At 44.4% G+C, this 18,801-nt stretch overlaps 10 protein-coding genes across 10 annotated transcripts; 7 read left to right on the forward strand and 3 right to left on the reverse strand.

Annotated features, from left to right (window-relative positions):
* Positions 1 to 221: 221 nt before the first annotated feature.
* V1512DRAFT_275834 (uncharacterized protein) lies at positions 222 to 2,899 on the forward strand. The gene is made up of 3 exons (XM_066917845.1): positions 222 to 1,141; positions 1,189 to 1,729; positions 1,777 to 2,899. The coding sequence occupies exons 1-3, from the start codon at positions 716 to 718 to the stop codon at positions 2,499 to 2,501; spliced, it is 1,692 nt and encodes a 563-aa protein (XP_066771931.1). The 5' UTR covers positions 222 to 715; the 3' UTR covers positions 2,502 to 2,899.
* Positions 2,862 to 4,795, reverse strand: V1512DRAFT_262200 (uncharacterized protein). Its single transcript, XM_066916223.1, has 3 exons — positions 4,410 to 4,795; positions 4,331 to 4,358; positions 2,862 to 4,287 (listed from the first exon to the last, which is right to left on the reverse strand). Exons 1-3 carry the CDS (start codon positions 4,637 to 4,639, stop codon positions 3,121 to 3,123), a joined length of 1,425 nt encoding a protein of 474 aa, XP_066771932.1. The 5' UTR covers positions 4,640 to 4,795; the 3' UTR covers positions 2,862 to 3,120.
* An 18-nt stretch (positions 4,796 to 4,813) lies between these two features.
* V1512DRAFT_262202 (uncharacterized protein) lies at positions 4,814 to 7,708 on the forward strand. Its single transcript, XM_066916224.1, has 3 exons — positions 4,814 to 5,316; positions 5,368 to 7,328; positions 7,380 to 7,708. Exons 1-3 carry the CDS (start codon positions 4,965 to 4,967, stop codon positions 7,560 to 7,562), a joined length of 2,496 nt encoding a protein of 831 aa, XP_066771933.1. The 5' UTR covers positions 4,814 to 4,964; the 3' UTR covers positions 7,563 to 7,708.
* A 304-nt stretch (positions 7,709 to 8,012) lies between these two features.
* Positions 8,013 to 10,349, forward strand: V1512DRAFT_290988 (heat shock protein 70 family). Its single transcript, XM_066918237.1, has 3 exons — positions 8,013 to 8,190; positions 8,244 to 8,544; positions 8,598 to 10,349. The coding sequence occupies exons 1-3, from the start codon at positions 8,174 to 8,176 to the stop codon at positions 10,230 to 10,232; spliced, it is 1,953 nt and encodes a 650-aa protein (XP_066771934.1). The 5' UTR covers positions 8,013 to 8,173; the 3' UTR covers positions 10,233 to 10,349.
* A 115-nt stretch (positions 10,350 to 10,464) lies between these two features.
* On the forward strand, positions 10,465 to 12,038 carry V1512DRAFT_262209 (P-loop containing nucleoside triphosphate hydrolase protein). The gene is made up of 4 exons (XM_066916225.1): positions 10,465 to 10,662; positions 11,057 to 11,228; positions 11,277 to 11,504; positions 11,562 to 12,038. Exons 1-4 carry the CDS (start codon positions 10,652 to 10,654, stop codon positions 11,757 to 11,759), a joined length of 609 nt encoding a protein of 202 aa, XP_066771935.1. The 5' UTR covers positions 10,465 to 10,651; the 3' UTR covers positions 11,760 to 12,038.
* A 24-nt stretch (positions 12,039 to 12,062) lies between these two features.
* Positions 12,063 to 13,223, reverse strand: V1512DRAFT_247473 (uncharacterized protein; the record flags this gene model as incomplete). Its single annotated transcript, XM_066914489.1, has 4 exons — positions 12,063 to 12,201; positions 12,249 to 12,595; positions 12,639 to 12,902; positions 12,972 to 13,223. The coding sequence occupies 4 exons, from the start codon at positions 13,221 to 13,223 to the stop codon at positions 12,063 to 12,065; spliced, it is 1,002 nt and encodes a 333-aa protein (XP_066771936.1).
* A 103-nt stretch (positions 13,224 to 13,326) lies between these two features.
* Positions 13,327 to 14,577, reverse strand: V1512DRAFT_151861 (mitochondrial carrier domain-containing protein). Its single transcript, XM_066913043.1, has 2 exons — positions 14,014 to 14,577; positions 13,327 to 13,968 (listed from the first exon to the last, which is right to left on the reverse strand). Exons 1-2 carry the CDS (start codon positions 14,487 to 14,489, stop codon positions 13,431 to 13,433), a joined length of 1,014 nt encoding a protein of 337 aa, XP_066771937.1. The 5' UTR covers positions 14,490 to 14,577; the 3' UTR covers positions 13,327 to 13,430.
* Positions 14,578 to 14,964: 387 nt separating this feature from the next.
* Positions 14,965 to 16,862, forward strand: V1512DRAFT_262216 (uncharacterized protein). Its single transcript, XM_066916226.1, has 5 exons — positions 14,965 to 15,149; positions 15,662 to 15,681; positions 15,872 to 15,935; positions 15,997 to 16,143; positions 16,191 to 16,862. The coding sequence occupies exons 1-5, from the start codon at positions 15,071 to 15,073 to the stop codon at positions 16,469 to 16,471; spliced, it is 591 nt and encodes a 196-aa protein (XP_066771938.1). The 5' UTR covers positions 14,965 to 15,070; the 3' UTR covers positions 16,472 to 16,862.
* V1512DRAFT_262219 (uncharacterized protein) lies at positions 16,863 to 18,022 on the forward strand. The gene has a single exon (XM_066916227.1). The coding sequence runs from the start codon at positions 16,973 to 16,975 to the stop codon at positions 17,939 to 17,941; it is 969 nt and encodes a 322-aa protein (XP_066771939.1). The 5' UTR covers positions 16,863 to 16,972; the 3' UTR covers positions 17,942 to 18,022.
* V1512DRAFT_224597 (uncharacterized protein) lies at positions 17,984 to 18,791 on the forward strand. Its single transcript, XM_066913786.1, has 3 exons — positions 17,984 to 18,178; positions 18,230 to 18,336; positions 18,383 to 18,791. Exons 1-3 carry the CDS (start codon positions 18,071 to 18,073, stop codon positions 18,687 to 18,689), a joined length of 522 nt encoding a protein of 173 aa, XP_066771940.1. The 5' UTR covers positions 17,984 to 18,070; the 3' UTR covers positions 18,690 to 18,791.
* Positions 18,792 to 18,801: the final 10 nt, after the last annotated feature.

The raw sequence follows: 18,801 nt of genomic DNA on the forward strand, positions 1-18,801 counted from the left end.
GGCCGGTAGAAGTAAAAGCAGTCACGGTCATTTTGTATGTGTTTATGAATATTCGTTTTTGTATGTTTCTGTGCGGTTTAGTCATAATAATAACATTGATCGACTAGTAATTATATAATAAACTAAACATAATAATTATGACTTAAAGTCTCGCAAGTCACATTGTTCTTGTACTTCACTATATATACGTACAACGGATACTGCCGTTGACAACAAATCATGAGCTATCAAAATAGAGTTTGATTTATGTTTGACATTCTGCGACTAATCCTACCCCTGAAGTGGTTGCCATGACAACAAAAGCTACATCTTTGTTTACGTCCTCCTTTTGCAGTGTCCATTCGCGTGTTCAACTCCATTTCGCATAATCTTCTTTTGCTTAAATATGTAGGAATAAACTACCGAATGCTCTTAATGATACTTTAAAACTTCTCCCATTCCGCTCAATTTTGTCACATTTTTAACTTGGTTTCACCTGTTTGACACACCGGGTAACACTCAATCACAACGCGGCTGTTTAGCGTGCCATTTATTTCGCGTTGTTTATTTGTGTGTGATCACTCTTCAACATACCATAACTCTTCGCGTCCTCTCCATCTTCTTCGTCTTCTTTTGTTGTTTCAGTCAGTTTCATAAAGGATTTTAGACCTGAAACTTAACTGATTCAAGGCAAACACCAGAGTTCTCTATTCACCTGACTCTTTGAGATTCAAAAATGGCTACAAACAGCCTCTCCTACCCTCTCGTCTCATCTCCAGATCCCTCAACTGCTTCGTCTGCTTCAACAGCACAGATGTCGACTTCTCCTACTTCTGGCTATGCAATGCAGTCCTCCCTTTCGTCTGGATCGACTTCTTCAACCGGAACTCAACCGACTCTTCATAAAGCTAGATCGCGCCATTTCGACATGTTCCAACAAAGTGCGACCTTCTCAAATGATTCTCAACCGCCACTGTTCATTCAACAGTCTCAACAGTCTTATATCAATCACATGGGCTACGGCTTCGTTGACCAGTCTGAACAGGGCTTCCCTCAAGACTCGATCACTGATTATCGAGCTCTTAACAGAATGTCTGCAAACTTTCAGCATTTCGCACAAACAAACTGGAACGTCAATTCTGCAGCCTCTATGCCTTATGCTGTAAGTTACTTATAATCATCATCTCAAGTACTTGCTTACCTTCTAAGCGCATCATAGAGCATTCCCCTCCTCTTGATTCGAATGAAATCGCCTCATCATTTATTGCCTCTCCTGTGACTGCCGGTCCTTATTCTCCACCGGCAAGTTTGTCACCTACGAAATCCGAAACACTTTCAATGTTTATATCGCCTGTCTTGCCTCCATTGCCAACCTCCGCAGATCTGATCCCGAATGCTATTGTGATCAAAAGCATTCCTTTTGCTGTAACCTCGGATGAATTTTTGGACATTGTACTTTCCGCAGGTGTTCCACGTCCGTACGCGTTCAACTATCACATTGACGACAGAGGAAAGTTTCGTGGACTTGCGTTTGCGAACTTCTCTACTGTCGATGACGCCAGACTTGCTCTTGCTGTTTTGAATGGTTACGAAGTGTATGGCCGTAAATTACGCGCCGAATATAAGAAGATGCTGCCTCGCGAGGAACGGGAACGCATTGAACGCGACAAGCGTATGCGCAGAGGTCAGCTCGAAGAGCAACATCGACAGCAAGAGCAGCAGTACAATCCTGGTCCTGTACAAACTGAAGGTATTTTGATGCAGATCGCTTGTCCAAATTGCGACTAATAAACATAGCTCTTAACTTCAACAGCCAGGCAGTGATTGATCTATATTCCGAGCTTCTGCTTTTTAAGAATCGTGATGCCGAGGAGATAGCTCTTGGTCCATTTACTGCTGAGAACAAACGAGTTGTGCAGCAAATTGCTGAGAAACTTGGACTGTTCAGTAACATTCTTCTTGACGGAACCGCTATTGTGTCTAAACACGCACAGTTCCAAATGCAGCAACAACAGCAGCAGCAGCAACAACAGCGCAGATTGTTGTATAGACAGTCATTCTCCAACTTGTCAGCAGCAGCGGCTTCGGCTACAAACGCTGCTACCGAACCTGGACTGTCACGTCGATCTGTGCATGCACCGTTGCCTATTAATGCTACCGGCACGGCGTCTGCCTTGTTGGATTATAAGTCTGCGTCTAATCAGCACAGAAACTCGTCATCGGCCCGAACCTTGCGTGGCACAAAATCGTTTGCCGACATCAGATCGACCGCGCGTAACTCGTTCTACTCGCAGGCCAACAGCTCTTCTGGCAGCGTCAACAGCTTTCCTCACCGCTCTTCAATGAATAATTTGAACGGCAACAATGGTATCCCGGCTGTTCCAGACATTGCTTCCGCATTGGCGAACCAGCTGAAGTCGGGCCCTGGTTCCGGCGACTTGCATCACCCTATCCGCCAACCTCTCGCGCCTGACTCCTCTGGTGGGTACATGGGCCTTCAGAACTCTGTACTGCGTGAGTAGATTAATGTGTCGGATTCTCACGTTTCAACGACTAAAAAATGTTATGAGCGCATTTATATGTTTTTTGGCTTTTTTTTTATTATGAATGTGTATTGTATTTACGAAAGGTTATGAATTTGTTATGAACGGTCATGCTGAAGAAACAGGCAGGGATAGAAACAGATATGACGGGTTTGAATAAGAAAGCCACGAAGGACTACACATTTTGTTTTGATTTTGATATTGTTTTGTGTTTGGTTTACATTTTGGCTTTGACGTGTGATGACTTTTAGGCTGTAGATTGTCTACTATTGGCTTTGATCGATCGTGTATCAGAAGTGACAAGTACGGTTGTATATACGAGCTTTAAGAGAAGATGACTGTACTGTACTAGAAGTGAAATGCATTATTTCATATAATTTATACGTTTGTGTGCAAGATTATATATAGTCATAGTGACAGCGAATGATGAATTGTGCAGGTTACAGAAATTCTCGACAATGACCAATGATGTCGCGTCGTCTTTTGAACAAACCGACTTTTACGTCTCCCACGTGCTCACTCACGATGCAGCATTCCTCCAATTATTATTTTCGATAGCAAGTTGTTACTTTTGACTTTTGTGTGTGATTTTCATACTTTAAGCCATGATCTGGGACTGCTGTCCCTGATTCTGGTTTTGGCTCTGTCCCTGGCCCTGGTTCTGGCGACTGCGGCGATAGCTTCCTCGGTTATTATTATTGTTGCTATTACTGCTGTTGCCCTGTCGTCGTTCGCCGCCGCCATTCTGATTGTTGCCGCCGTTGGCGTAACCACCGCGGCTGCGCGGTCCGTTGCCTCGACTGCGTCCGTTCCGGCCATTGTTCGTCACGTTCGCAAGTGGCTTTCCCGATGCTCTGGTCGGCTTGTCTGGTCCGCCTGCTTGTTCCCAGACCGGTTCGGCTTCGACCGGTTGAAGTGGCGCGACCACAGGCTCTGGTGTTGGCGTGTCCCATTCAGTTGCTGCCGCGACGTTTGCATGCAAGTCGTCAACCATTGAGGCTGCGGGAGGGTCGAAGTCCGATGTCTCGAGCACAATGTCGTCAGCCATAGTCTGTGGTGGTGGGATTAATCCTTCAGACGCAATCTCGAGCTCGCTCTCGTTCAAGAACGACAAACCGCCACGAGGAATCTTGATAACAGAGCTAATTGGTTCGTCATCCTCGTCTTCCTCAGTAGGCTTGGAGATTACTACGACTGGATCTTCTGTGAATGCTGAGTCGTCGGGAGCGTTAACGGCAGCTTCCTCATATTGTGCTTTCGCGTATAACTCTTCGAGCAACTCGTGTGACAGCTTCTTGATTTTTGAGTACGTAAATGATGTCTCGGCGTCAACAGGCTCGTCAACACCAGAGCTCAGCTTTTCTGCAGCCTCCACAGCAGACTCGTCGCCAAGGTAAATCAAAGATAGTAAATTTTCAAAAGCCTTATTTTCATCCTGCGACGATGCGTTCGAGCCAAATTGTCGTTTCCAGCTCGCGACATGTAAAAACTTGACGAGCGTCTTCATTTTCTCATGTGCCTCATTTTCAGCTTCCTTCTTTGCTTGGGTGGCAGCAGCCTGGATCTCAAGCACGTGGTTCTTTGCCTCTTTGATCCTCTGAACTTGGACTTCTTCGTCAATAGCCTTAAATGACTTTGTAAGGTCTTCGAGTTCTTTTAGAGGGTAAATAACCTGATCTTTTGATTTAAGAGCAGCAATTTGATCCTGATTCAAACTCGCAGCACCAGGAGTAGCAGCTTGTTCTCCGTATTTGTCAAGTCGTTGCTGTTATGTTAGCTCAATTGTCTAAATAGTTCAGTTGAAATACCTTGCGCTTCTGTAGATTTCTGATACGCCTGTTCAAGGTATATGAGTATTGCTTATCACGATATCATCATCACACTCACTTCTGCATCGTCTCAAGATACGCATTCTTCTGCAATTCCTCAAGAATGTGTTCTGGCACCTCTGGCCCGCGTTCCACGACTTCCTGGACCTTAACAGAGTCAGGATCATCAGTTTTGCTGGATTGCTGCTTGTTTTTCCGTCGTCGCTGTTTTTTAACCGGTGCAGTCGTATCTGGTGTCGATTCAATCGCAGTCGAAACTTCGACTTGGTCTTTGATTTCAGATGTCATTTTTCAATGTGGTTTGTATTGGTGAAGTTTGATTCACTATTTTGTCGCTCTCGTGTGTCGCTCGTTAAAATGTTCTTCGAGCCGTTCACAGAAGATCCGCATACTTTGAGAGGGCTCAACTACATAAGTGTCCGACACTTATGCCATCTGATCTCGTGCCTCGAAGCATTTGATCACTTTTACATGGCCCAAAAAATATTATCTTGTGTGACCTTAATTGACTGAAAATTGTCTAAGCTGTTTATTCTGTGACTGTTGACGCGTTGGAGACTATTCAGATTGTTCAATTGAGAACGCGACAACGTGGGAGCGCGTGGATACGCAAATGGAAGTCTACGCTGGCAATTCATTGCTCTATCGCTACACGAGATCTTATCGTCAGCCACTATTTCTCGACCGCAATTTAAATTATCTGTTTAATCACAAGAGCGCGGTTACAGCTGGTGCTAATCTGGTATCTGACAGTGGGATTGTGGCTCACGGGGGCGGCGGCGCCTCACATAAACGCAGGCGAAGGAAACGGAGGCGGTTGGCTGTAGATGAGGTATGTGAGAGGTTAAGAACAAGCACGACTGAGCCTGAAGATGTTGGTGTCATGAACTCAATGATGGTGAACGTGATGTCGACTTTGAAAATTGAAGCCACAGGAATCGTAAAGCCTGCAGTGAGTTTGCGATGTGAGTTGAACGCGTCTATTCTGTCTGGTCCGGTGTACTGATTTTGTTCAGCTAGAGGAACTGACTCTTTTGTTCAATTGAGATCGACTAATTGCTTGTGTAAAATTGCTATACATCGAGTATACATGACCAGCACCGATAGACGCAAGAGTTCTGAAGCAGTGTTTCAATCCAGTGGAATATGTACATTAAATCCATCCCACCAGTTGTCGTCGCCAACCTCAGGAACTTCCACACCTGTGGCGTCATTGTCAATGGACGAACCATTTTATATTAAACTTAGCACTTTAGCTGAAGCAGACATGTCAACTTCGCTCTCGTGCGCAGCGGCAGATTACGTCTATATAGTCACACTTACTCTTCGTCCAACATCGGCACATTCACAGCAGTCATGGCCATTTGGGCTTGAAACTACACCACCTACGACGCCTGTCAAGCATTCGGGATCATTGTCGCCCAGAGAAAAACGAGCCCTGTCATCTGGTGTTAACTCGCCGCGCCAATCTGCCAGCCCGTCGCCGGTAAGGCAGTCCCCGCGTGCGCACAAAGCTACGGTCAAATCGTTAGAAAACAGCGCGCAGAGCAGTCCTGTGTCTGGATCTCGCTCAAGACGGGTCAACGCTGCGGTTTCAGCAGTGGCATCGATTCGAAGACGATTAGGAATTGGCAACAACTCGCGCGCGACAACACCATATGCCCGGAGCGATGATGGTGATATTGACGGCGACAAGCTACCAATTAACGACATTTTACCGCCCAACTCGTATTCGGATGCGCCTTGTGAACTGAAGGCTGAATTTGAATTCTCGCTGGCACAATGTCCTGCTCCTGGATTTGCAGCCCCGCTTACATTTTTCAAAGATGGTAAGAATCAAGAACTTAGAAATTATACCGAAATTGGTTTGCAGCTTGATGTAGGATGGAGTGTAGCCTCAATTTCTGTCAACGTTGATGATCGAAATGGAGACGGGAAGCGTACTATAAATACGCAAATCACACGCAAGGATGTCTCACCAGCTGCAAATAAAATGCAGAAATTTGCCGTTGCAAAAAAATTACCACTTTCTGACAGGCCTGTCGAAGCGAGATATCACTTCGCGCTGGACGGAAAATTCAAAACATACATTCTTCCTGGATACACTTGTCCGTGGTGCGACTTTGACTACCAGAGTTTCCAAAGACTACACTTTCATTTTGTGACGTGCCATGATTTATTTGCATTTAGGGTCGAGCAGCGCAAACCGCGGACAGTCGATGTCTACATCAGCATTGCAGCCGAGTTCACATACGAACGGAACAGCAGTCGGCTGTCTGATTTGAAAGTCATTCAGTGGTTGACTCCTCGAGGACAGAAATTCAAGCTGCCGAGTTTCTTGGCTGGAGACCTGTCGTGGCTTCAAGAAGGTGCCAGCGCATTGCCAGCTCAAATGCCGATGATTGTGCCATGGCCAACTTCCGCCGGTCGGATCCGAATCACGCTCAAATTTCAACACCGGTCGTCTTCCGTTGCTGTGGTAGATGAAGACGCGGTCAAGCTGAGTATGGCGAGCCAGGCAAAGTGGTATGAAATTGAGACAGTGCCGGATCTGCCACCGAGGCCCAAACGTCGGTACCCGATACCAGAGTCTGACAAGGGGCTGTACTCGACCCGGTCGATGCGGAAACTTAAGACCGGTGAAATGATGTCCGAGTCTGAAGATGACCTGGACGAGTCCTGGCTGGTGCATATGCACGATCAAACTCTGGATGATTTTGAAGATGTCACTCCGCAGGAGAAGATGTTGATGAAGGCATGGGATAGACATTTGTTTGAGGAGCGCCCAAAATCTTACAAACATCTTGCGGATTCTTTTGTCAGATTCTGTCGTCAAAATAGGCGGCGACTGGCTGATGACAAGCAATTTCATCTCGAGTTGTGGAAATTAGGTCTGAACCTGATCAATTATGGTATGATTGAGCCCGGTTTGTTTTACGCATGCATGAAGTACTTAAAAACATATAAGCTCACACCGGTAAGATGGATTTAGTTTTTATTGACAAGGCAAGTACTTACTAGTAATTAGACAGTCGAGCGTGTCTCTGAACCAATGAATACATCTCCTGACAGCAGTGCGAATTCAGTTAGTAGTGAAGAAGAGAATGCCCAATCTAGCGACGACGAGTATGAAGACGGAGACGACGATGTCGAGGACGGCGGATATAGTGAAGACGACGAATACGATGACACGGCGGAAGAAAGTAGTTGAGTTGCGATTAGCGATGAGCTCTCAAACATTTTGCATCTGGTTAGGGTTTGCATATGTGCGGCTCTCTCTAAATGGGTTTTAAGATTTTAAAATAGTTTAATAAAATTGTTTTGAGTTTGTTCTGAGGGGCAATTTTTATTGTAAAATGAAGTATTTTAATTAGCGATTTAACTGGGGTTAATTATTGCTATAATATCAGACGATCCTCAAATCGGCGGAATGGCGAGACTCCAAAGCGCAGTTCACAGATTCACGCCGGAATTTCCGGGGAGGAAGTGTGTAAGTAGGCACCATGATGAAGCCTAATATTAGGGTTTAATGTTAGACGATTCCTGAATTGCCTGGGAGAAAGTAGAAAGTTCGTGAAGTTGGTAGAAGATAATTTAGGGCTAGTAAAAATAGGGTTTGTGCGGCTGCCGTACTAGTACGTCACTTGCAGTAGAAATTGAGAGAACTCGATGGAATTCTCAGGCCTCGACCAGCACCGGCTTAAATATGTATACTCTTTTCCGCTCTTCTTTTACTCTTTTTTTTCTTTTTTCAACTTAATCATTACAGTTCTTTTACTAGTTCTTGTATATAAAGCAATATCTATTCTATAATAATCAAATATGAGCAAAGCTGTTGGGTATGTATTATTGAGTTATGACATCGGGAGTCTGTATACTAACTACTGTTCAGAATTGATCTCGGTACCACGTACTCTTGCGTGGCTCATTTCTCAAATGATCGCGTTGAAATCATTGCAAACGACCAGGGAAACCGTACCACTCCTTCATTTGTCGCATTCACAGATACTGAGCGGCTGATTGGTGATGCCGCAAAGAATCAGGCCGCCATGAACCCTGCAAACACTGTCTTTGATGCGAAGCGTCTGATTGGCAGAAAGTTCTCTGATGCCGAAGTTCAGGGTGACATGAAGCACTTTCCTTTCAAGGTTGTTGACAAGGGCGGAAAGCCTATGATCGAAGTTGAATTTAAGGTGTGTTGATTGTGTTTAACAGTTCAAAGGTTGTAAATGCTAACTATTTACAGGGTGAGACTAAGACTTTCAGTCCTGAGGAAATTTCCTCCATGGTCTTGAACAAGATGAAGGAAACTGCTGAGGGATTCTTGGGTGGAACTGTCAACAACGCCGTCATCACTGTGCCTGCTTACTTCAACGATTCACAGCGTCAGGCTACCAAGGATGCCGGTCTCATTTCTGGCTTGAATGTCCTCCGTATCATTAACGAGCCCACTGCTGCTGCCATCGCTTACGGTCTTGACAAGAAGAGCGAGGGTGAGAAGAACGTATTGATTTTCGATCTTGGTGGTGGTACTTTCGATGTTTCTCTTCTTTCCATTGAGGAGGGTATTTTTGAGGTTAAGGCTACTGCTGGTGACACTCATTTGGGTGGTGAGGATTTCGATAACCGTCTCGTTACTCACTTCGTGACTGAATTCAAGCGCAAGCACAAGAAGGATCTTTCATCCAACCAGAGAGCCCTCCGAAGACTGAGAACCGCTTGCGAACGTGCTAAGCGTACTCTGTCTTCTTCTACCCAGACTTCCATTGAGATCGACTCTCTCTTTGAGGGTATTGATTTCTACACCTCAATTACACGTGCCAGATTCGAAGAGTTGTGCCAGGACTTGTTCCGCAATACCATCGAGCCTGTCGAGAAGGTTCTTCGTGACGCAAAGCTGGACAAGGCTTCCGTCGACGAGATTGTTTTGGTCGGTGGATCTACCCGTATTCCAAGAGTTCAGAAGCTCGTGACCGAGTTTTTCAACGGAAAGGAGCCTAACAAATCGATCAACCCCGATGAGGCCGTTGCCTACGGTGCTGCCGTCCAGGCTGCTATTTTGTCAGGTGACACTTCTTCGAAGACTCAGGATTTGTTGCTTCTTGATGTTGCTCCGTTGTCTCTCGGTATTGAGACTGCTGGTGGTGTTATGACCAAGCTTATCCCAAGAAACACGACTATTCCTACGAAGAAGTCTGAGATTTTCTCTACTTACTCTGATAACCAACCTGGTGTGCTTATCCAAGTGTACGAGGGTGAGCGTGCTCGTACGAAAGACAACAATCTTCTTGGAAAGTTCGAGCTTGCTGGTATTCCACCTGCTGCTCGTGGTGTTCCTCAGATCGAGGTTACTTTCGATATCGATGCTAACGGTATCTTGAACGTCTCTGCTCTTGAGAAGGGAACTGGTAAGACTTCCAAGATTACCATTACCAACGATAAGGGACGTCTGTCTAAGGAGGAGATTGACCGCATGGTGTCTGAGGCCGAGAAGTACAAGGAGGATGATGAGAAGGAGTCTGCTCGTATTGCGGCTAAGAACGGTCTTGAATCGTACAGTTACTCTTTGAAGAACACAATCAACGAAGAGGGATTCAAGAGCAAGGTCGAGGAGGCCGACAAGGAGAAGCTCCAAAAGTCGATCGATGAGACCATTGAATGGCTTGACAGCAACCAGGCCGCTACCACTGAGGAGTATGGCGACAAGCAGAAGGAGCTGGAAGGAATTGCCAACCCCATCATGATGAAGTTCTACAATGCTGGTGGTGCTCCTGGCGCTGAAGGTGGTGCTCCCGGTGGATTCCCTGGTGCAGGAGCTGCACCTGGTGGATTCCCTGGTGCTGGTGCCAGTGATGGCCCAACAGTTGAGGAGGTTGATTAAGCGATTTAGTGGTGATTTTATTAAATTGTTTGATAAACGGGTTAATACGGAAAAATGTGGGATTTTGTTGTATAGTTATGACGTTTCAGTTTAGAATAAAGCAAAATGAATTATGAATGTTGTGTACGTAGCTTCAAAAGACCCTTTAGAGGGCGGTGTTAGGTGGTGAAGGAGAGAACAGTGAAGATCAGTGAGGCTTGTAGCAAGTGATTATGATACATTATAATTGTGGCATAAGTATGGGTAAGTATGGGTATTCCCCGCCAACGTGTGAGCGTTGCTTCCCGCGCCTCCTGCTATAAACTGCAGAGTTCAAATTGAGTCTTCTCATCAAATCAAGTGTTTATATAATATAATCCGGTTAAGTCTTCTATTCTGGAATTTAATAATTAAAATTATATATAAAATAACAAGATATAATGAATCCTGAGTGGTATGTATTACATAATAATATTCGTGTGCGTTTTATATGAGGTCTTTTGCTTGTCAGTTGAATGCAGAGCAAAAGGATGATGATGGGTGATATATAGGTGTTCTGAGTATGATTGCTAACCAGTTTAGAGTGCATTTTTTAGTATTGATTCAATGGGATTCCAAGGTGTGATTTGATTTGATGATGCATGCAGTGGTTAATAATGATCGTTTCGAGAACGTATTTATTGATCTGGTCTCGTTTGGTTTGACACTGTTGAGCTGGAATATCTCGTTATATTGGTTGTATATTCAGAAACATATTTGGATAGTATATATCCATTAGGCTATCGCAACAAATCACACCAATCCTGTTTAGTGTCATATTGGGAAAGGTTACTAACAATTTGCAGATACGACTACTTATTTAAGCTGCTTCTCATTGGAGATTCCGGTGTAGGCAAATCATCTCTTTTGTTGCGATTCGCAGACGACACTTACACCGAGTCATACATTTCCACCATCGGTGTCGATTTCAAAATCCGTACAATTGAACTTGATGGCAAGACCGTCAAACTTCAGATTGTGAGTTTTTCATGCCGGTTTCTGTGATTTCAGACTGACTTCGATTAGTGGGATACCGCTGGACAAGAGAGATTTCGTACTATAACATCATCGTATTACAGAGGTGCACATGGAATTATTGTTGTGTACGACGTCACCGATCAGGAGAGTTTTGCAAACGTCAAGCGGTGGATGCAGGAGATTGACCGTTATGCGACCGAGGGTGTCAACAAGCTGTTAGTTGGTAACAAGTCTGATATGGCTGACAAGAAGGTTGTCGAATACACCGCGGCTAAGGTATGATCACTCTTTTACTTCTTTGGTTGTGAGTGGTTTTATTAACACTCTAAACAGGAATTTTCAGACAGTCTTAGCATTCCATTCCTGGAGACCTCAGCCAAGAACGCGACCAATGTCGAACAAGCTTTCTTGACCATGGCCAGACAAATCAAGGAACGGATGGGCAGCGCACCAACAGGCACCGGCAAGGGCCCTATTAGAATCGGAGAAGGCGAAACCATTCGATCTGGTGCACCTGGCGGATGTTGCTAGATTTTGTTTTCATTTTGTGTTTTCGACTTTTTTTAAATTAATATGTCTGGTTTGTGTGTGTGATTTTTTTTTTCTCTATTTTCTATTTTTGTGTGATTTTATTTGTTAATCGTCGGTTTATCTCTGTTTTCGTGCAGGATCGTGTCGTCCTTCCTACATCCCAATCATACGAACACGTCTCGGCCGTTCGTACACGATCTTCGCGCAAATAATTGTAATGGATAGCTAGTCAATTATATTATACTTTTGTAGCGAAATTTACACACAGATTCAGCTATATTTTAAGAACGAGACGTGAAGAAATCAGTCATAGTCTGCAGATTTGCGTCTCGTTTTCTTTTCCATTCTTGCGGCCCATAGGGCAGACCCGACCGTGTTTGTAACCATGAAAAACATCCCAATCAGCGGAAGTGTTTGTAAAAAACCGGCCACTATGCCAAACCTAAACGCACATCAGCAACTCTTCATAACGGGAGGATAGTTACAAACGTCAAGTATGCGCCGTATCTGCGTCTAGTGTAGACTCGAGCCTGATTGCGGGTGAAGCCTTTGAGCTTGAAGTACCGTCTCTGCAGCTTGCGGGCCGTGTCGGTCGACTTGACAAGCGAGACAATGAACGGGCCGACGATCGGGATGAACGAAATTGGAAAGAGCACTAGAGACTTGAAGAATATGTACGGAGACGTTAGACGGTAATACAGCTTTCGCCACGATGCCAAGAGTTTATACGATACTATTTTGGCGATGTTCGCCATCGGACCCTTCGGAGCCGCGACCTCGTCTTCTGCCATGTCTGGGTTGTTGATCAGGTCTTCATACCCTCTTAGACGTAGGACCTGTAAAGTTAGTAATGTCTATCATGTCGCGTAGAAAACTTACACCGTCGAACGTGTTTCTCATTGCCCGTCTGAGAAACAAAAGACGCGTGACAGTTTGAGAAATTGACATTGACTGGCTGATGACCAGATACGCCGATGATATGAGACCAAACGGGCCACTGCTGAAAACCAATATCGCTGCTTGGGGTGGGTACGCGATGGTCGACCACACAATCATGATCACTGCAAATGTCAAGCCCATCGGGATAATGACAGTCGCCAGTGGCCACCATAGTATGGGATGAAACGCAAAGTAAAATATTCCCTAGCACATTAGCCCTCTAGCTCAAGTTTTCACAGAACCCCAAAACAGAAAAAGAAAAAAAAAAGCAACCAGGATCGGATAAATCACAGCACAGGACGAGATTGCGGTCCAGACAATGATGACAGGTAAAAACAGCCTGTACGTGATGCCGGTATAGAGAAAGTACACGAATCGATCTAGTATCGACATAGTTCTGTCTTTGCTTTGCGTGAGCACGCCTTGAAATGACTCTGGCGAGTATAGTGTAATCAAGCGATCGAGCAATGAGGCTTTGTTGTATGTCTGGTACCCGTTTAAAGGCTGATCGTCTACTGAGGACATATCTATAGGAGGGGTTAAAAGAGAGAGAAACAGACGAAGCAAACACGCAATTTGGACGAACAGAATGAGACTCGCAATCTCGCTCAAGTTTCGTGCGACGCGTCGATTTGTCCATTTTAGGAAATACTATACCAAATATATTTATACTATGTAAAAATATATATACACATATTGGCCACATTTCAAATCATATTTCGTCATAATCAATTATTTGGACTTACGAACAATTTGCAACGTCTTCTTCGCTGCATCCACAAGCTGCTCCTTAAAATAAAACAAGAACGCTGACGTCAGTACACTCTGTACAAGTTTAGAGTCCATCCCGCTGTACAAACTCGCGATCCCTTCAGACGAGCTGATTTCACGTAAAGCAGAAATAGTAGACTTGTACACTACAGGTTTCTCATCGCTGCTTGAATCCGTGTTCGCGGCAGACCGGCGCTGGACTTGCATTCGCGACTTGACTGTGATATAAGGGTACGTGACTGAGGTCGCGACCAGTTTGCAAAGCGCGCCGAGGATGAAAAAATCAAACGGCTTTAACTGTCTGCGTTTCTCAATCACGGCCTTCAGACGCTCGAAAATTGTATACTGCAAGATCGGGTTGATCACTAAAACTAAGGCAGGGAAGATACCAGCAAAGAAGCCCTTAAGACCGTCAGACGTGAGAATGTCTTTGATTGTTCCTAAAATTGACGCGCCGCCTTGAGGTGAAGCTCTGACTGTCTGTCTAGTATTAACAACCCTGTTCTATTAGTATATAAATCTAGTAACCGCTAATTGTACATACCAAATAGGATTAGTAAGTACGACAGTAGCAGAGCCAGCAATCGCACCAGCAATCATACTTTCAAGAGTTGACATTGTGGCAGTAGCAGTAGCCGCGATCGAACTTGCCGACAGTCTCTTTCTCTTTTCAAATACTCCTCTTGTACCTTCATAAAAATAATAATACACAAAATTGGTGACAGTGATTCCGAATAGTGCCGAATCAAGACCAGAATACAAAGCGCCAAATCCTTCACGTTGAATGATTTTGGCCGCCGCAGACATGACAGTCGGTTTCTTAGTTAGCAAGTGCTTAATTGACTTTTCTTTGTTTTCTTCTTGATGTGCCGCCTTTTCTGCCATGGCTGCTGATTTACTTCGATTAGTCTGAGCTCTAGTTGAAAGAGCAATTAATGGATAAGTCACGATCATTGCAAGTGCACCACCACCAGCACCAGCAAGAGCTTGAGCAACTGAATCTGATTGAGAATTTGCCATTGTTTATTCTTGCGGTTTCTGATAAGAAGATTAAATGAAGAGTGAGTGTGAGTGTAGGAGAAATATATTGGAGAGACCGACCGAGGCACGATCGAATTTGACGTTTTCCCCGCGATGAGTTGGGACTTTTAAGTTCTGGAACTGGTTCAATTCTCGGTTTGGAACCTGTAATTAACAAAGGGTTTTGTATCTGTATCACAGGGGTCAGTTCCAGGCCGATCTTCGTTCGACTCGTTTAATTTTTAGATTTTAAATTTGTTTTATTTTTTAAACAAGAAATAGAAAATTTATTTTATTTAATTTGTTTCATTTTTAAGCTGTAAATAATTAATAAAAATATAAGCTAAATCTACTTTTAAAAATATGACCGGGTAACTGTTAAATGAGATACTGAAAATTTTTTAGAGCGGCCGATTGCTGACATAATAAGCGGGTCAGAACGGTGAAGGGAGTCCAGTCGCTAAATAAAACGAAGTCAATTTCTTCATTTTCTTTTTCTGTTTTTTTTTGCGGTTTTTTTCCTCACAACTTTCGTCGTTGTTTTATTATAATCAAATTTACCATCAATTGAATTATAAATCATGTCTTACGATCAAGGAAACAGCTACGGCGCCTCAAGATCCGGTGGTTTCTCAGGTCCTCCTAGAGCTTGCTATAACTGTATGATAATTTCTGCTTAATCTTATTGCCTGACCTCTTTTATCCCCTTTTTTTCCTCTTGTTTTTATACATTTCTTTTATCACAATTATAGTTACTTCGGTCTGATTTTTATTCTGTTCACTCAAACATTACATTTTTTCCTCCTGATCAATCCCTAAATCACTCTCGTCCTTATCCCGCGGCACCGCAATCTTTTTCCTTGTCTTGAAATCTTTTCTTATCATTGACCCCATTTGTTAGCTCTGAAGACAAATAAACGTGAGCGCATTCTATGCCTCTTGTCTGTTTTGGTTGAATGTGCGAAAAGTGTGAACGTGTGAGTGGAGTAGGTGTGAGGTGTTACGAGTGATGGAGGTTGTGTGAAAGATCGACTGGAGTGACTATTTATTTTTGATTGTATTTTATTATCATGTATTCCTCTCTTATGTACTATGATACTATCATAATGCATGGGTGGTGAACTGACTGTCTATTGGTCTTGTTTTTTGGGGTTGTTTCTTACGATAGTTAGGCGGCGACGTTGGACATCAGGTGAATAGCAACACAATTTTACTACTTATTCCACAATTTCGAATGCGGTGATGTTTTGTCGGTCAAGAACTTGACACAGAGCTTGTCTCTACTGCGATGTTACTGTCTGGGGACGAACGAAAACTTTTAAAATTTGGTGGTGTAAGTGGCGTGTGAACAAAGATAGGCTAACTGTAGTTTGTGAATTCAGGCCCGCGATTGCCCTAAGCGTGGTAATCCCGTCTGCTACAACTGTGGTCAGGAGGGACATTTGAGTAAGTTTGGGGGTTGTGTGCCATAATGTAAAAAACTGCAGTTAACATATGGTCTGTTTAGGCCGTGACTGCACTGCTCCTGCTAAGGAGAAGACTTGCTACAGATGCAACGAGACCGGACACATTTCCCGTGACTGCCCTAACAGTGGCAGCACCGGTGACCGCTATTCCAGCGGTGGTGCTTCCAGCGGTGCTGAATGCTACAAGTGTATGTGTTATCATATTGACTGGGTCGAGCAGAAGTCTGATTAATAGGCGGCGATGTCGGACACATTGCCCGCAACTGCCCCAAGGGCGGTGCCGGTGGATACGGCAACGGTCCCAGCTATGGATCATCCAACCAGACCTGCTACTCGTGCGGTGGATTCGGACATCTTTCGCGTGACTGCACCCAGGGACAGAAGTGCTACAACTGTGGCAACATCGGTCACTTGAGCCGCGACTGTCCTCAGGCTCAGGACCGTGTTTGCTACAAGTGCAAGCAACCAGGCCACATCATGGCCCAGTGCCCCAACGAGGCTGTCGCTGACGAATAAACGGTGACGATGTCTTGATACTTTAGCTGTTGCGAAGATATTTCAACGTTCTAATTTGTTTTTTATTGTTTATTTCTCTTTTGTTTTTGTTCTTTTTTTTTGCGGATTTTTATTTATGGCTATTGCGAAACAAAAAATGAGCGAGTGAAGTGCGCTAGGAAAGTGAGTGGATTAGCTTGTACGATTGAAATGTGTGACGAATTTAAAGTCTAGATCTCTTTTTTCCAAGAAGTTTCTGATTTTTTATTTTTCAATGCTTTTTTGTTTATTGTTTTTTATGTTTTTTGTAGTTTTTAACATGGAAACACCGGAAAATAAGTTTGGTATTTTATTTATTTTATTAATTCCCGAGACGGTGAAGTCGGTTGGGAGTTTAGATGACGATATGGAATATACTGTGAAGTTAAATCAACACATTGATTGACCTTCACTTGATACAATCATTGAATCATATTATAATTATCTTAAGTCAAATAAAAGAAATACGCCTTTATAAATAGCATGCTCGATCAGAGCCGGTCGGCAATGGTATTTGCAAGTACAAATCCTGTCTCTTTTGATGATCTCGTTGCAGACATGGCAACACAGTACGTTTCTGTTCCTGTTTCTGTTGCGATGCCGGTCATGGCCGAGATGCCAACCGGTTTTGAAGATGTGCAATTAAATGTACCGACTGTGAATGCGATCATGGCGGATCAAGGTGGATCTAATGGGGTTGCAGACACATTAGACGAAGGTGTGACGGGGTCGAATAAGCGATCAAAAGCGTTGGCTTACGCACCGAGAATAGTGCAGCAGCAACAATTTAATCAGTTCAGACTGCCTGAGCCATCTACTTTGCAATTGACGACTCAAACAACAAGTTTGCAATCACGTCAGCAACAGCAGCAGCAGCAGCAGCAGCGCTATCCTGAAGATCTTGATCCTTACGTCGGGATGGTGTTTTTAAACGAAAGTGAGATTCTGAACGTGTTTACAGACTACGCGCGTCGAAACGGGTTCGCAGTCACAAAGTCGAAAACATATTCTACACGAACGTACCAGGTGCAATGCAAATGCCACGGACACCCTCAAAACACACGCAAATTACCAGTCGTCAGGGGCGCGTGCTCAAACAACGGTAAAGTCCGGGTTCGTGATCTGCGCACACAGAGGTGCGGATGCCAATGGCGCGCCAAGTTTCGTCGTCAGTTCAACGACGCCTGGGTGTTGTCTGACCTCGGGCACGAGCACAACCACGAGCTGTCGCCGGCGAGCGCGACGAAATATCCAGAAAATAGGCAGACAACAGAGCATGGTATGAAGCTCATGATGGAGTTGAAGAAAACGACGGCTACGTATCAGGAAATTGCAAACGTGGTCAATGGGGCGACTGGGTCGAGTCTGCTGGCCAGAGACGTGTACAATCGTACGAGAGATATTCCCCGGACTGAGGTTTCGAAACGGGGTCGACCACGAGCACAGACTTGAGGGTAGAAATGGGTATCATGGGTTATTAAGTGAAAATTTGTATTTTTATGTGAGTTTATGGGAGTAACATGTGAACATAAACGTCATGGGCGTAGTTGCGAGCCGCAGCATCGCGACCCGTAAAGATTCATGTACAACAACGAGCAGAACAGTGTAGGACACTCACCAATGCCGCTGTCGGACGCAGAATGGACTGGATTTGATAGATATGACTGGAATTCTGACGTGGATTTTGTGGTGAGCGCATATCTCAAAGTGAAAGTACAAGATCAAACGCTGACAATATAGGACGGGCTGAATTCCGTGATTGCAGCAAAGCGAGCGAACGGGACAGAGTTTACTGCAGATGAGTTGGAAATCGTGGAATTAAAAGCGAAGATGTTTTTTTATTCAAGGTTTGACTCTGCGCTAGTCTGAAGGAGAATTGACTTACTGAAGTAGGAAGATCCAAAAACAAGTCGAGTACGATGGCTACATGACGTGGAAGAACAGACACAGCGCGACACCCGAAGCCACTCAGGACACACCGTCATCATCATCAACATTGTACGAATCAGCATCTAACACTGACCACACTGACGGATCGCCAGACTCGACGCCGTATCCGAGCTCGTTCGCACACATTGTCGAACTCATCCTGGCGGGCAAACCTATACCCGGCATCAAACAGATCCCAAACATCTTGCTGGGCGAGACCGCGTCGTCGGCAAGCGAACAGCCGAGTCGTAAGAAACCTTGGGAAAAGTAAAACTTGGGATTGTAAGGTACATAGGCGTCACTACGGGCCGAGGTATAATCGGAGATGAGATGTTAAAACTCAGTATACAACAAAATATTTACAAAACCTGAAACTTTTATAC

The sequence above is a fragment of the Lipomyces arxii genome (assembly GCF_038497795.1).
Source record: "Lipomyces arxii strain Phaff 12-163 unplaced genomic scaffold V1512scaffold_6, whole genome shotgun sequence".
NCBI classification, from domain to species: Eukaryota; Fungi; Ascomycota; class Lipomycetes; order Lipomycetales; family Lipomycetaceae; genus Lipomyces; species Lipomyces arxii.